At 38.6% G+C, this 17,776-nt stretch overlaps 1 protein-coding gene across 6 annotated transcripts in view; it reads right to left on the reverse strand.

Moving 5' to 3' along the window:
• ATP2C1 (ATPase secretory pathway Ca2+ transporting 1) overlaps positions 1-17,776 on the reverse strand; it is a 164,755-nt gene that overhangs the window by 116,140 nt on the left and 30,839 nt on the right. Inside the window, exons 1-2 of one of the 6 annotated variants that reach the window (XM_017955903.2) lie at positions 11,867-12,235; positions 11,422-11,604 (exon numbers count right to left, since the gene is read on the reverse strand). The exons of 2 other annotated variants lie outside the window; for them this stretch is intronic. In XM_017955903.2, coding sequence (XP_017811392.1) covers positions 11,422-11,427 — 6 coding nt within the window. In that variant the 5' untranslated portion in view covers positions 11,428-11,604; positions 11,867-12,235. Of the gene's footprint in view, positions 1-11,421; positions 11,605-11,866; positions 12,236-17,776 lie in introns of those variants that run through there. 3 more of the 6 variants (XM_017955904.2, XM_003895119.4, XM_003895120.4) reach the window with 3 other exon arrangements.

Raw genomic sequence — 17,776 nt, forward strand, 5'->3', positions numbered from 1 at the left:
GTTTCTTTTTGGGGTGATAAAAATGTTCTGGAATTATATCAATATACCACTTTGTGACTATACTAAAAGCCACTGAATTATATATTTTAAACTGATAAATTTTGTGGTAAGTGATTCTATCTTGAAAAAGAAAAACCCAGTAAAGGACAGGGTTTACAAAATAATTTAATTCATGATTTACCACAGCTTTAAGAGAATTAGTATTAATACTGTAGGTGGCTCTGGGTCTAAAATTGTGCATCCAGAACAAATAAGATTTAGTCAATAGGCATGATTTCAAGCACTGACAGTTATGGGGCCACAGCTGATATCAATTCCTAAATGTAAGCGATGTAGAAATCAGAGCTGTAACTGAGGAATCAGGCAAGCAAGCCCAAGAGAATGATTGCCAAAGCACATGTCCTTTAACTGCTATCCTGCAAAGCAATTACAGCTGTACCCAACCTTAAGCAAACCCAGTCCTTTTAAGAACACATCCTTATCATAAATAAATGGGGGAGGGATACTGTGCTATGATGAAACAGGATGTAGGAAGAACTTAAAACAGCATACAAACAATAACAAGTGAACCTAATTTTACTACAAATGACTAACATAACCCTTAGGCAGGGATGAAAACAACCCAAGTAACTTCTGAAAACAGAATTTGCCTATATACTATAAAGTTAAAGACAAATATTGTACTCTAGTTTAAAACTGTGTTTCTCACCAGGGAATGAATAGGTTAGTAATTCTAAAACTACTTTTGTTTGTGTGTACTCCGATGAAACAAGTAAGTCAATATACTGTGGTTGAGAATAGTTTCTCACCTTTATAGAAGGAAGTAACAAGGAAAGAGAAAAGGCCTGAAGAGGAAAAAAGACCAAAATGGACCCTACGGTGGGAGAACAGAACTGGAATCATCACTGGCAGTTTTTAATTTATATACTTCCATGGATAAGGAAATAAAAATATATGTGTTCATACATGTTACTAAACATATATACTGCTAGTTCTATCTACTAAGAGAGCCTAGAAGCAATGACACCCAGTAGCAAGGAGCACAACTGGCACCCAGATCTTGGTTTCTAGATATCATTCTCTAGTAAAATGAACTCAGCTCCCTGGAAAAATGGTTGATTCCATGGCTCGTGCAAGCAGGAAAAATACAAGATACACTCAGAATATCATGTGATATCAGAAAGTAAATCTGTGCTCACAAAATGAGAGAGGGTACTGTAGAAAGGACACAGGAACAAATTTTCAAGTGCCCTCAATAACCAAAGAGAGAATGACTTGAGCAACAAATACTGGATTTTAACCCATAAAGTAAAATAACCACAAAGTCATGTAAATAAATTAATTGGATAATTAATAAATAAAGGAAAGGGGACAGTACTTCCTTAATTGTAGAATTCCAAATATAGTAAGAATGAGTGAAATAGAAAACTCGCCATTAAGCAAAGACCAAAGCAGTAATAAGTGTTGCCAGTAAGAAGCACTGATAGATTGCAAAACTGGCCCACGTACAGTATAATACAACACAGGATATTGCAAAACTGGCCCATGAAAAGTATGATGGGACACAGGATATTTGCAGTACCTCCCCACTAGAGGAAAGTATTAATTACAAAGGAATTACTAATTATTATACAACTACAAGGTTAAAATGAATATTTATTATTAATTACAAAGGAAAAACAGTAACTTTACAATGAAGAAATCTGGCAGACACAGCCTTAACCAAGTGATCACATTAACTTCACCCGTCGTAAGACATGCTAATCATGGGTAAAGATCTGACAACCCCAAATTGAGAAACACTCTAAAAAATAACTAACAGTACACTCTGCAAAAGTGTCAGTAACATTTATAAAAGATGGGAGGAAAAAAAAAAACTGAAAAGCTTAACAGGCAGGAGGAGACTAAGATGATGATAACTAAATGCAAGGTAGGATCCCAAATTGGATCCTGAACTAGAAAAAGGATAGTTTATAAATGTGAATGTCCTGGTTTTAATAATTATACTATGGTTATATAGGATGTTAACATTAGGAGTAACTGGGCAAAGGATATCCAGGACCTCTTTGTACTATTTTTATACCTTTTATGTAAGTCCAAAGTTATTTCAAATTTTAAAAATCAACATAATTTTAGAAGATTTTAGAAAAACCTCTCAAAGGAAAGTAAATCTTTCTACTATAACTGAATTTACATCCAGCAGTTAACTACACCTGAATTATACTGCCACTCTGGAAAGAATCTGGCATTTTTTTATCATTAAATTAAAAAGTGGGCATAATACTCCATCTACTGATACATCCGTTTATATAAATTATTCTAGATTTGAAAGAACTTCGGTACAAGGATGGGGGAAAGGGGTATCATACCATTCACATATTTGTTAAACCAGTCCATTCTGTTGCCATCCTATATTAAGCATGCAACTAGTGTTTTTTAAAGCCTTCAGTGAGCAACAATTATTTTATTAGCAATAAAAGAAGACAGGGGGAGGGGAGGGGAGGGGAGGGGAGGGAAGCGGGGAGGAAGAGGCAGAAGGAAAGAAGTGAGGGAGGGAGAGAAAGTTATTTTAGACTCCTTTATACCTTCTCCTAATACCTCCCCCACCATGACCAATGACATTCATTTCATAAAGCAGCTAATTGGTGAACTTAATTTTACAGGCTATGACAAACAAAACCTTTATGAAAAGACATTATGGTGGCATTCTTAACACCCTGTGCTTCCAGACCTAAATAACTACAGGTACAATGGGGAGCCACATAAGCCTGTAAAAGCAGTTGATGGTCAAATACAATTCAACATCATTTAAAGCTACCAACTTTAAATCCTATAGGTTTAAGTTAAACGATAATTTATTTGCTGTCACAAAATGTACTCTATTATTATTTTCCATTTTTAAATAGTGTTCCTCAAAAGCTAATTTTTCTAACCAACTAATTAATAAATGGAATATTTAAATAATCTTAAAGATGAAAAACAGGCATGTTATTTCTAAATTCCATCTGCAATTAATAAAATGTACATTATTAAGTCCAATACATAGTTTACCGAACTCAAGGACATTTACCTACAGTAATTCCATTCTATAGATGGAGAAAATAACGTATAGTAAGAGTAAACTGGTTTTTTTCCTAAAAGGAAAGAAATAGCAGCAAAAAATTCCAGTGACTCCCTAAAAACGAGAATGCCACACTACTATGTACATGTAAGGAGACTTTAAACACTGAGGCTATGACTGGAATAGATCACTAAGGAAATGGTATTAGAGATGAAAATATAGGTGGTCCTGTCCCTAACATCACCGAAAAAACTGGAGGGAACATTCAGCACCTTACAAAATAAAGTAAAAAGGCACCTGAGGACAAGCAAAAGAAAGCCACCTAATGAAGACCCTAAAAAGGAAATCTAAGGAAGAGTTCTGGACTTCAGGGAGAGGTCTACTTAAAATCATAAATGGATAAAAAGGAAAAAGGCAATAGAGACACAGGAGGTCTACCATTTTCCATGAGAAATAATTCAGTACATTTTGGTCTTGATTTCAAAGAATAGTAAAACTGCTTCCAAACAATAACAGTTCTGTGAGCAATAAATAATACATAAAATGTATTTACAGGCTAAAAAGTACAATTTAAGGGCTTAACTTCATTGATCTATATTAAGGGTTTAACTTCATTGTCTACTGCTAAGGGAACACTAAATACTGAATCCTGAAATAGTACAAACCCAAACCAAAGTATAATCAAAATCATAATTTGATAAAACCAAGAGAAAAGCATTAAGATTATAAAAGCTACTCTATGTTTCCTAGGCATCCCACTCACCTCTCAGGAAAAGAAATTGTGTGTGTGTGTGTGTGTGTGTGTGTGTGGCCTTGAAATTAGCAGTTAAAAGACCAAAAGTAACTCCCCTAAATCTATTCAACAAGGAAGGTAAAGGAAATTAGCATTTGCTGAGCGGCTCTTTCATGCCAGGCACTTGTACATACCCTGCCTTGTCTAATTCTAACAAACCTGAAGTAGTCATCATCTCTTTAACAAGCGAGGAAACCAAAGCTTAGAGGAGTCAACTTCCTTGCCGTTTGTTAGAATAGTGTTTCTCAATCTTGGCACCATTGACATCTGGGGCTAGACAATTTTGGGGGCGGCAGGGGGGAGGTAGAAGATGCTGTCTTATGGATTGTAGCATGCTTACCAGCATCCCTGGTCTCTACACACTGGATGCCAGTAGCATACTTTGGGTTGTGGCAACCCAACATTTCTCTAAACATTGCCAAATGTCCCTTGGGGGCAAAATAATCCCGAAATGAGAACCACTTAGTTAGAAGGAAGAAGTCAGCATTTTCATTCAATTGACGATAGGTACGTCCCAGACTCTGTTCAAGATGAATAAAGGACAAATTGAGGTTTCTGCCTTCAAGAGCTCACTTTGAAACATGGTACTTGATTTAAAACCTCTCTCCATGCATAGCCATATTGAGCCTCACACCATGACAGCCTGACCTACATACTCCCTTCAGCCAGCCCCTAAATCCACTCACTCCTTCAACCACAATCAATGGCACCCTCACTGACCTAAATGATATCTTGCAGTCATGTCTGATTCAACTATTCCCTTAATTCTCTGTATCTAGTCACTGTCCAAGTCCTGCTGATTTTTCTTAGGAGTAAAATATCTCCGTCATCCATCCCTACCCTTCATTCCCATCACTCTAATATAGATACAAACCAAACTCCCTTTATCTTCTAACAGAAGAAATCAGGAGTAACTAATCTCTCTTGGTCCCTCATATGAATTAGGGGTACATATCAAGATATAGTAACTGATCTACCAACTTTTAGGATAGAGGGCTGGCAGACTTCAGAGCAGTCCACAATGACTACATCTTTCTCTGGGGTGGGGAGGGACGCTGGAATTTCTCATCTGATAGTAGTTTCATAAGCCAAATATTAACTCTTAAGTAAATAGTAACCCTCACAAGCATTAAGAAGAGGACACAGCAGAAATCAGTTTGCATGCCATTACAAAGTGATTTGCATGCTATTTCTGGCATTTGTGCCGTGAACTGCTTTTGCCTGCTTCAAAAGAAGGTAGAACTGACACTCAACAGAGCAAGTAAGGTGCAACTCCCAAAGAAAGCTTAATTAAACCAACTAATATTTCCACCCCTGCTGATGTAGAAACCTAGATGAAGGCAGGTAAAGCAAACATGCTGCTAGGGAAACACTAAAATAGATGGCCAAACAAAATCTAGTGAAATGCCTGCATACAAAGAGATATATAAATCTCATATATAACATATACAAATAAAATCACAGCATCAAAAGGCTAATTTATTTATACTACAAATGAAAAAGACTCCTATTTAAGATGAGAGGAAATCCAGGACCTAGTTCAAAGTTGGATCTTGCCCTTAGGCAGAGAATAACAGAACGTTTATGTACTAATGTACTGATGCTCTATCCTTTTTAACTTCCAAACACCATAATCAAGACAAATTTCTGAAATGCACAACTTAACCAAAACTTTTAATTTTTACTCTGCGTGTTTAAATTTTCAAAAAAACACATTTACATGTTCAAAAAAAAGTCTGATGAGTAACTTCCTAAATACTTCCACTTATTATTTCTGAGTTTTCCTATAAAGGGCTGATGGCACATATATTTATTATTTAGGGTCTTGCTTTTTCCAACTTTATCAAGCTGTTTTAAGTAAATAAATAAACAGAAGTAATTTCTATAAGGATGCATCAATATCTCAAAGCTTTCTAAAAGAATAAAGAATGTCATTCTAAAGTTGGGCATGGTGGCTCATGCCTGTAATTCCAACAATTTGGGAGGCCAAGGCAATAAGACTGCTTGAGTACAGGAGTTTAAGACCAGCCTGGGCAATAAATCAAGACCTCGTCTTTACAAAAAAATTAAGAAATTAGCTGGGTATAGTGATGTGGGCTTATAATCCCAGCTACTCAGGAGGCTAAGGCAGGAAGATCACATTAGTCCAGGAGTTTGGGACTTTGAAGAGCTATAATGATGCTACTGTGTTCCAGCCTAGGTAACAGAGTGAGATTCCATCTCAAAAAAAAAAAAAAAAAAAAACACACACACAAAGAAAAGAAAAGAAAAGGATGTCATACTAAATTAATGCATTTCCTTCTGAGGGACATGATTTTAGGTCGGCACGTTTATGAAATGACCCAATGTCAAACCAAAAGGCCTTTAACTTAAGAAAGCAATTATAACAAACAGGTGTATTAAATAATTCCAATTCACACATTTCTAATATCTATAGCGGAATTTAAAAAGCAGAGATAGAAATTGAATCAGACACCCAGTTACAGCCATCTTAAGATAATGCTTCTGACCCCGACTATTACTGTCTTCTGTCTATAACCTAGGACAGCTTTTCAACATTTCATTCAAACTTTTTCTAAACACATCACAAGTTTAGTCTAATCTAAATTAACACAGTTGGTTTAATTTATTTGTAATTCTACAATTTATACCTTTGTCTGTAGTAACTTAAAGCCTGAAGACAGAAGATACACAGTTGACTCTTTAACAACATGAGTTTCAACTGTAAAGGTCTACTTATACTCAAGATTTGCTTCTGTCACCGCAGACAGCAAGACCAACTCCTCCTTTTCTTCAGCCTACTCAACATGAAGACAATGAGGATGAAGACCTTTATAGTGATCCACTTCTACTTAATGAATTATAAATACATTTTCTCCTCCTTATAATTTTCTTGGTAAGTTTTTTTCTCTACTTTATTGTAAGAATACAGTATATAATACATATAACATACAAAGTATGTGTTAATCGACTATTTATGTTATCAGTAAGGCTTCCAGGCAACAGCAGAGACTATTAGGAGTAGTTTTCAGAGATTTAAAAGTTACCTGCAGATTTTTGACTGCATGGTGGGTCAGCACCCCAACCCCCACATTGTTCAAGGGTCAACTGGATTAACAAATGCATACAAGTTGCAGTCATACACATCCAAGAGGAAATTATCAATTTAGTCTTCTTTTTTTGAGAAATCCTTTCTTTCATGAAATGATAGCATTCACCTCAGAATGCACTCTTTACTGCCTTTTACCAACATTTGTCTACATGAAAAGCATAAAGATAACATTGTCATAACTGATGCCTGAAACCATTATTAAAAAGAATTTCTGTTTTAACAAAGTAAATGTGAGGGGACATCTTGAACTGATCCTTAAGATATCTTAAGATGCTACATGTAACAACAATGTAATTTAAAAATCATGCTAACTTTACCATCAAGCCACAGCGTTCTTGGCACCTTTAAAACAAAATTTAACCTTGTAAAACAGATCATGGCTAACTAAGATCTCCAAAATCAGTCCTGGGCCCCTAGGGGTGTGTTCCCTAGGAAACTATTTTGTTTCATAATGCTTTGGGTTAACAGACCTGAATTCTGCTGACTTTAAATGAATGACAAAAATATGAAGACAAATCAAGTATTTGGAATCCAACTGTCAGAAGGCTACTGCATACAAGTACTCTCTATAGCATCTTCTGGCTTAAAGTACGACAGTTTATAAAATGTTGTCATACATACAGTCTCTTTTAGTTTCAACTCTTTTTCAAAGTACTAATTAAGAGTATCATTTTATGGGCAAAACTGCAAACAACATAAACTATATTTCCCACACCCAAAGATATAAAATATTTTTATAACCTGGTTTCCTATTTTCAGTTAAAGGAATAAAATTAAGGTGGCTTCTCATCCCTTTTTCCCTATAGCTTCTCCAACTATAGTAACACAATCTTTTCTTGAGACATTCCTAGATGATTAACAATTTGAAATTGAATTAAGAAACTGCTTTTAAAAGTAAAGTATAAATACATCCATTTTCAAACGAAAAAGATTGGGGGATTGTTCTCTACACCTATTAGCTCTGTCTATAATCTTAAATTAACCACGTCCTGAAATCCTGAAGACTACTACATTTCTATTCACTAGTCAAACATTTAAGGCTATATTAAAGTTTCATGTGTATTAAAGTCACACTGAATTTTCTATGGGAAAGGCCAAATTTATTCCAAAAAATAAATCCATTACAAGAAAGGAAAAACTAATTTGCAAGCTTCTCCAGCTAGAAATATCTTTTCTAGTAAGCTATCACTTTAAACATACAATTAACTTTTAAAAATCAGGTAAGAGCTGTTTACTTGTGCATCTCAAGATTCCTAAGTGGCATCTGTTTAGATTTGTGATAAACATGTACAAAGAAATTCCAAAGGGTCTGGATAAAATCCTAACTCACGACTGAATGTTAAGTAGTCCAAAAATTCCAGGAAATTAACATTTTAAATGTTCCTAGTGACAAGCAGATAGTGTTCATGAAACATCCTGGAGTCTATAGCTAAAAATTGGTCAAGATTTGCTGAGAAAGTTTAAATGGGCCCTGGGAAAAAGGTCCAGAAGAATCGAAACTGAAGTGCCAAAAAAAATACCACCACTGCTGAAGGAACCGACACATGGATGAAACCATTTCCTCCCCACACCACTGTAAGCTACCTAAGAACCTACATGCTGATGCTCTAGGGAGCCACTATCAATTCCACACTGTTCACACCTACAAATATAACTTACCTGCATACCTACTGGAGGATTTTGTTACTAGGGAATAGCAGCATCACTCAATTCATCCAAGTTAACTGTACGTCAAACATTGCTCTGGCAGCTTCATTTATTACCTACACCAACTTTGCAAGAGGGCATTGTCTCCTTTACTGATGAGAAAATTTATAGAGGCTGAGAAAGCTTAGAAGCCGAGTAACTTGTCAGATTTTTTAGGGGAGGAAAACATTACCTGTCAGGCTTCAACTCCAAACCTGTCTCTTTCTATACTGGACCCTGGCTTCTTGCTAGAGCCCTAACTTTTTCTGTAGGCTTAAAAGCACTAATGCCATAGAAAATTCCTTACTTAACTCCACTCAACCCTCAACTAACAATGATAACTTCATACAGAGTATTTTGGCCACAACTGTTCCCCCTTCCAACATTCAGCTGTCATGACTATATTAAAGCCAGGTGGCCTATTAGTATGTATCAAACATTCAGCTAGGCTATTTATAATTAACATTTAGTGAGCACTTACTATGTGCCAGATACTGTTTGAAATGTTTACAACAACCTCATAAGGTAGGTTCTATCATTATCTTTATTTTATGAAGAAAGGGAAGCACAGAAAACTTTAATATGCACAAAGATAAATGGTAAGCAACGACTCCAGCATTCAACTCAGTTTCCATGGTTTCACCACAACTCAAGCTCTTAAACGTTATCATTCCTCCCTCACAAGATAATTTATACAGGGTTTCTCATTTAAGCCTCTCAACTCTGTGAGTCAAAGATTATCAATTCCAATTTATAGATGAAGAAATACCAGCTCAGAAAGGTGAAGTAATTTACTTAAAATCACACAGCTTTAAGTGGTTCAAGACAAGTTAGTCAAGACTTGAATCCATTTTTGTTTCACACCTCCAAATTGTTAATACTACACCATATCAAAGACGGATGAGAACTATAAAAAGGCAAGTGAACAATAAAAAGGAACAGGTATCAATCTATGTAGTTTAATATGGTCAATCACTTTGGAAAATTTCTAGGCTATATACAGGCTCTTCTTCAAACTGTTTATGTATTAAAAAAAACATGTTACGATAGTGAGGAAACTGACAAAAATGGTCTCTTGATGGTCAAGAATAACAGGACAGTAAATCCCACACGTTTTTAAGAACTGTATAATCTTTTACTATGAAACCACAAAATTCATATTTGGCCACAAAATACAGAGACAGACACAAGCAGGCACCATGCTCCTATCTCACAACCACCGCCTCCCACCTCAGTAGATAATGAGAATCGGCTTCATTACTCATGCTCCTCTTCCTGAGAGATCAAGAAACAAAAGCAACATGAAAGAATCCACCTACTTTAGGCTATCCTCTTAAATCTGGTACCATTCTGAAAACAAGCTCATAAACATACATTAAATTTTAGAAGTTATTTAAGATATTTCTACCAAGAAACAAGTATATGAATGCATTTAACATTCTTTGTCTCACGTGCAGAATGGATTTGCCTTTCTTAAATCTATAAACTTAGAGAGGAAAAAGACTCAGAAAAGTGATTTTCCTATCACCAAAAACATCACTGCTTTCAAATGTTTCTCAAGACCCAATTAGACAGTATAACTCCTCTGCAGTTATACACTTTAGTATTTCAGAAAATGTCTTCCACCAATTATCCATCCAGAGTAAAATTGGACAATATAATCATGACTCTCATCATATTCCCTACATAGCCCAGAGGTCTCAGATAGCAAAACTGATTACTGCATCTATAAGAAACATCCATTTCAAAATTACCAGTCCTAGTAAGACAATCAAGCTTACATTCTCAACAATGGAAAAACAAATTAGAAGCAGCCAGCAAGGAAGACTGCAGTTCCTTTATACCAGATACAGATTTTTTAAAACAAATTATAGAAGAGGAAAAACCTGTCATTTGTTAAGTATCTTTTATAGTATTTTGCAGCCCGGTTAAAGGCAGAAGAAAAAAAATGATCATGCACAAGTCAGAAGTCAGTCCAAAGAATAAGTGTTGTTTCAGGAGGGGGAAAAAAAATCACTTATTCACAGTTGTTCGACAATTTTAAAAATAATCAGTGCTGTGCAGGAAAAGCATTAAATATTTTAACGAGGCCAAAGGGATCATGTAACATGTGAATGACGATCTAATGTGTCCACAGTGTACAGTGAACAAACAGGTTCCGCTGTCAACCTCCTAAATGATGTTTTGAAATAGGGTGGAACTTTAAGAAAAGCACTCGCCTCATAACATTTCATTAAATTCACAGGTTTTTGTTTTGTTGTTTGTGTGTGTGTGTGTGTGTGTGTGTGTGTGAATTGAAAAACAATGAGCTTTTTCCCCCAGTGCTAGAGATAATAAAACATGGCTTGCTTTCTTATAAATGAATCCTGCCACATAGAGGCTTGAAACGCCAATATACAAAGATGCAGCCCATCCCCTTGTCCCCCATTTCTACTTCCCCTCGGGTAATTCCTTTCAAATAGCTATTTAAACATACATAGACGCTATCTGAAATGAAAACTTTCCTCCCATTCCCTAAGCTGAAGAAAGCAGGAATTCCTCAAGAAAGCTGAATCAAGCTCAGTCACCCACAGAACCCCAATCTCTCAAATGCCCTATGTTACCAAAATAAAAGCTGGATACCCTAAGTAAGCAAATCCTTGGACACTTCACACACACAGTAAATAAATAAGCTCACTAAAATAAAAAGGTGGAAAAACAAAGTCAACTTAAAAGCAAACCACCACACCCTCAACTCCGCGTTGCAACCGGTCGGCCAGGGGCCTTTACCTTCATTTTCCATCGAAACTGCACTCGGGTTGATGGCTACAAAGTCTTTAGTGTCAGCCACGGCCACACTGGGAATAGAGAGAAGAGGAGGACAAGGAAGAGAAGCCCCCGGAATCCCAGGCTGTCACCCCCGCTCCCGGCCACGCGTCCCACGGCTGCTCCCACCACCCCTAGCAGCAGCATCTGCAAGAGAAACCAGGAGAAGCGGCGCTGACGAGAGAGAGGCTGAGAAAGGAGTTCCCCGCCCAGCCGCTATCTCGGGAGCCCCCCCGCCCCGCGCCAAGATCCCGCACCCGCCCCATCGTGTGCCCGCAACGTCCCCAGCTCACGCCAGCGGGGCGGCGCCCTAGAGATGTCCCCCCAGCCAGGGGATCCCCAAACCTCCCCTTCCTTCAGAACCTGGAAGTTTCTAGAAATGGGGGCAGGAGGTAATACTGGTACCCACCCAAAGCCCCACACAGCCCTCCTCCAGGCTGCGGGGTCTCAGCCGCGGGGCTCGCGGGGGCGCCCCGCGCGCCTCGAGAGAAGAGGAGCTGCTCGCGGGGCAGCGGTGCGAGGCGGGAGCCTGCTCCGGGCGTGAGAAAAAGCGAGCGGGAGGGAGGGAGGGAGGGAGAGAGAGAGGGCGGGCGGGGAGGGGAAAGGAGAGGAGGTGAGGGGACCCGTCACGGTCCGCCGGGCCGGCTCCGCGAGGCCGTGCTGGTCTGCTCCCGCCTCCGACTCCTGCGCTCCGCCCCTCCCCGCCGCCGGCCGCCCAGTCGCGCCCCGCACTCCTGGGCCAGCCGCGCACCAAGCTTTGTCGCTACTACTTCCGCTGCGAGAGGTGCGCGCAGGCGTATTCGTGCTCACGGGCGGGGAAGGCGGAAGTGAAGTGAAGGCCGAGACTTCGGCCTGGAATGGACAATGTGTTTGGATCCGTCCGGTAGGAGGTCGCGCGGGGTTGGTGGCCCGCCCTATTCTTGCCGGCGCCTCCCTTATCCCAGGGACAGTGTCCGCCCGTTTATGTGCACCCACTTAACGCGAGGGTGGGAGATTCGCTCACGCCGCGTGTTGGCCACACATTCCCGTGGGGCGGCCGCAGGGTCAGCCCAAGCTGACAGCCATGGCTGCTGTCCCTGAGGCGTTTAAGCGCTCTCTACAAATTCTGCAGGGGAAGCCGCTCCCGACGGGGTGGCAGTCACAATCCCAGCAGGCGACGTTGAGGCCCGCGGAAGAAAGGGACGAGGTATCCATGCTCCTGCCAGGGACTGGAGCACCAAGAGCAGCCTCCCGAGTCTCGCACTCTCACTTGCAAAACCCTGCACTGACTGCTTGGTTTTTGCGGAAGCCGGTCATCGCGGGGCGACTTCCCAAAATTCCGCAAGGGGTGTGTTTAGTTACCATGTGTAATGAGACAGCAAGGTTCAGCCTCAGAGAACTCCAGGGAGAACTAATCTTTTTCATTCGTTTGTGGTGTGTGGAACTGGGAAGAGGCTGGAACAGCAATTAGAAACCAGTCGTACAGCGGTCGAAGCCAATGAACGAGCACTTCTTCGGCCGCTGTACCTTTGTCCAGGGGCAATGCCTTTTCACACGTAAACATTTCACTTGCTCGGCATCTTACCCAGACCCCTAATAAGTGCTTTTTAATTAACGATTGGTTTTAATAAACCTTGGTGAGCCAGACACGTAGTGTTGAACAGAAGTCCTCGCACACCCATAACCACTAGAGGGCAGGGCTTCACCTACTGAGTTGGTGATCACCCTCCAGAGAACTCAAAGAAAATTTCCGTATATGCTAGTTGTGTTTTTCTCCATCAACACTTAGACACTTTACAAATTTGCTTTTTATCTCAAGTCCTGTAACATATCCCAGTGTGCTCTCTAACCACACGTTCAACATCAAAATTAACAGACGGGATTGCCTGTGTTGCTATATTTGTTCCCAAGTAAGTAGTACTAGACTAGGATAGAAAATTCTGGACAGCTTTCTAGATTTACCTTTCTTTTAAGAAATATTGAACCTTTAATCAGCGAGGTCACTTTTAAAGATGAACCCATAAAAATCACTATCAAGTAGATTTCTAGTCTTAAGAGTTAACTCTTTATGATCCACCTCTGGCGTGCATGGTCAGTGATTTTTGTCTATACAATGACATAGAGCCAAATTAACGGACGGGGTTGCCTGTTTTTCTATATTTGTTCCCAAGTAAGTGGTACTAGACTAGGATCGAAAATTCTGGACCGTTTTTAGATTTACCTTTAAGAAATGTTAAACTTTTATTCAGTGAGGTCACTTTTAAAGATGAACCCACAAAAATCACTATCAAGTAGATTTCTAGTCTTAGGAGTTACTATTTATGATCCACCTCTGGCATGCATTGTCAGTGATTTTTGTCTACATAATGACATAGCCTATGATTTTTACAATGATTGTGCTCTCTTGTAACCAATTTGTAACAGTTATCACTACATACTCAACCCTGAAACAGCATTATATTAAAAATGAAAGCATCTAACGTAGGAAATTACACAATATAAACACTTTGGTATTAACATACGCATTAACAAAATAGAGGGTAACTGTACAGAATTTGATATTGGGTCACTTTAGCTGAAACATTTTTCTAAAGCAACTTTTCAGAGCTATCTATTTTATTAATAGACTGGAATACTCTAGCATTAACACTGAATCTATAACTCTTCCAAAAGATTTATAGCTCCATGGTTTATTCCTAAAATGACTTAAACTGAAATTTTACTTTTGGTCTCCTAAATTATGAAAATCATTGTTCCTATTACTAAGCCAAAAAAGAAACCAGTAAGATCAAGATCAGCTTTACCAAGAAGAATTGACCAATGAGTCATTTTATATAAAAAACTTAAGCATCTGCAAATTCTGGTGTCTGAGGGGGTTCTGGAACCAATCCCCTGTGGACACTGAGGGATGACTATATATATACATGTCATACACACACGTATGTATACATATAAACAAATATATGCACATACATGTACATATATTCATACACACACATACATACATACTACCCTTCTTTCAAAAGATTGTTGTAAGAATCTCATAAAATAAGTGAACGCAGGTTGCAAATTATAAGCACTATAGAAGTATAAGATTATTATAGAGAGAAACGAGCAAATCCCTGGAGTGTTAGCTACAATGAGATTGATGGCAATGAAATATATTATGTCCAAGTTTCATCTTATTGCTTCCATAGAAATCAAAGCTCTAAAAATTCTTTCTACTCTCCTTTCTTCCTGAATATTTAACCTACAAAACTAAGTGCATCTGATGCAAAAAGTGGTCACATGAGCAAGAAGGGGAAATTTGTCATGCTTCTCCGCTTGGGGGAAATATTACAAATGGGAAAGACTGAAGAAGAATGGTCATGATGTTCTAATTTTCTTCATACTGTGCTTTATTCCACAAAGGATGTGAGGCATCTTGATTTTAATATAAAATTTGATAGCTGCATTTTTATAAACCTGGATGGTAAAAGAATATGTGGTTCTTTAGGAATTTAAAAATTAAAACTCAGAAAAATTATTTTAAAATCTTTCCTTAGTTAATTAATGTCTTCTTTAAAGGCTGTTTTAATGTTGTTTAAAGTACCAGAGGTTAATAGGTACGAAATTTCACCTAGCTGCTAGAAAAGAAATTGTCATTTTATTTTAAGTTGAACATTTTATTTATTTATTTACTTTCTAACTTACTTAAGAGACTCTGTCACTCAGGCTGGAGTGCAATGGTGTCATCATAGCACACTGCAGTCTTGAACTCCTGGGCTTGAGATCCTCTTGCCTCAGCCTCCCAATGTGCTTGGGATTAGAGGCATGAACCACCATGCCTGGCAAAGTTGGACATGTTAAAAACATATAAAGATGCATCACTTTATTTTTATAAGCTAACCTACTCCAACAGAACAAAAAGAAGTATTTTTCTTCTTATAGGATAAAGGACATGCTAAATGTCAAGTTTAGAGAACTATACAGTTTTATTGCCAAGAGTGTTGTGTGAAATCAGTGCCTAACAAATACTACCAGAATTGCTATAAATCTGCCTAGTTCCATGTTTTGGCAGTGCTGGAAGATTAAAAGTTGGAAGAAGAATAAAAATTGAAGGACTCATATGAGCTACTTGTGTTTGGTTGGTTTTAATAGGACCCAGATCCCCAAGTACTCTACAAATATTTTATCACTCACAAAATTCCATAGCCTCTTTCACACTTGCTAGCATTCTAAACATGAAATATTTCATGAAACTGAGAAGATGAAATGAGAGAACCTATACTCTTAATTTTTATTTTTAAAGAAGTTTATTTCAAGTATGGCATAGTCTGTCCATTTATTGGCTCAGATTCTGAGCCAGTGGTAATATTTGGGGTCTCTTGTATACTACCAGTCGTCTGGATTAGACATGAGTGTGGATGGGGTGCATGTGAAAATAAGAAAGAGGTAAGAGCAAAGTGAGTGTAAGTCCCATGACCAGGAGTACCATGACCAATGAACTTCATCATTTCCATGGAAAACAGACATACAATATTCCAAATTATATAAACTACAGGATTTGTTTTGAGATACAAACGCACCCATTTAAAAGAATATTCCATCTAGTCTCCAAACTAGGATAATTCACCTCTGGCCCCAAAACACTTGACAGCAGTGAATATGTAATAAAGACCTATTAAATAAATGGATAGCCTGAAAAATGTTTATCATAAATATTTTTTGTTGAATGAATAACAACCTACTTGTTTCCTGTGATCAGACTAAAATCCAAGCTTCTACTTTCCTGTAAAACAAAGAGGACTTATGGGATTTTTAAGAAATTTAAGGGTCTGGTGCATCTCACACCTGTAATCCCAACATTTTGGGAGGCTGAGTCAGGAAAATTGCGTGAGCCCAGGAGTTCAAGACAAGGCTGGACCACATAGTGAGACCCTGTCTTTACAGAAAATAAAAACATTAGCTGGGTGCAGTGGCACACACCTGTGGTCCCTGATACTCGGGCAGCTGGGGTGGGAAGATTGCTTGAGCCCAGGAGGTTGAAGCTACAGTGAGCCATAATCATGCCACTGCACTCAAGTCTGGGGGACAGACCAAGAACCTGTCTCAAAAAAAGAAAAAAAAAAAGGTTTAAAAACATGAACCTACATCTCCAAAAACCACAAAGGAGTTAACTAGGACAACATTATCTGAATGGGAATAAGTCCTAATTGTTGTAAGAAATGCTTGATATTGAGCACTGCCCAGAGCAGATAAAATTGCACACCCAGATTTTGAGCCCAGGTAACCATTTGAAATTAAAAGATAACAGTGTTGAGGTGGTTGTTTCCATGCATTTGAGAAATTTTAGCTGAGCCTGTGCTTTTGATTTTGATGGCATGCATATTAATGCCTGACAAAAAGCATTATACACTAGGTCCTCGAATAAGGTGATTTTCAACGTCATTTCATTAAATGATGAGGAAAAAGAAACATCAATTACTGGTAGGGCCATTGTATTGAGTTTGCACATTCTCCCTGTGTCTACATGGGTTTTCTCCAGGTATTCTGGTTTCCTCTCATATCCCTAAGTTGTGCATGTTAGGTTAATTGGCATGTCTAAATTGTCCCAGTGTGAGTGAGTGTGTGTACGTGTGTACCCTGCGATGGAGTAGCATCCTGTCCAGGGTTGATTCCTCCCTTGAGTGCTGAGCTGCCAGATAGGCTGCAGCCACCTACAACCCGGAACTGGAATAATTGGATAAATAATTACCTTATTTGTTTTATTAATCTTTCTTAAATGTATGTATAACTCACATTTATTTCAGTGTTTAATATTTGAAGTGTTTTGGGAGCAGAGCAAGATGGTGGAATAGAAGCCTATACCATTGATAACTCCCGACAGGAACAACAAATTTTAACAATTATCTGCACACTGGAAGGCACCATCACAAGAACCAAAAATCAGAGCAATCAGAGTACCTGGTTTTATATTCATATCATTGAAACAATCATTGAAGAGAGTAGGAGAGACAGTCTTGAATCACTGACACCACCCCTTTTCCCCGTAACCTAGCAGCAGCCGTGCTGCACAGAGAGTCTATACACTTGGGAGAGGGAGACTGCAGTCACTAGTAGTCTTTCTATTGAACTCAGTGCTGCTTTGTCACAGTGGAGAGCAAAGCCATGCTGGGCTCAGCCAGCACCCATGCATGAAGGGAGCATTTGGCCCAGACCTAGCCAGAGGGGAATGGACCATCCCAATTGTCAGAACTTGAGTTTTTTGGCAAGCCTCACCACCATGGGCCAAAGTGCTCTGAGGTTCTAGGTAAACTTGAAAGGCTGTTTAGGACACAGGGATTGCAGTTCTTAGGTG

This window comes from Papio anubis, chromosome 2, assembly GCF_008728515.1.
Source record: "Papio anubis isolate 15944 chromosome 2, Panubis1.0, whole genome shotgun sequence".
In the NCBI taxonomy this organism is placed as follows: Eukaryota; Metazoa; Chordata; class Mammalia; order Primates; family Cercopithecidae; genus Papio; species Papio anubis.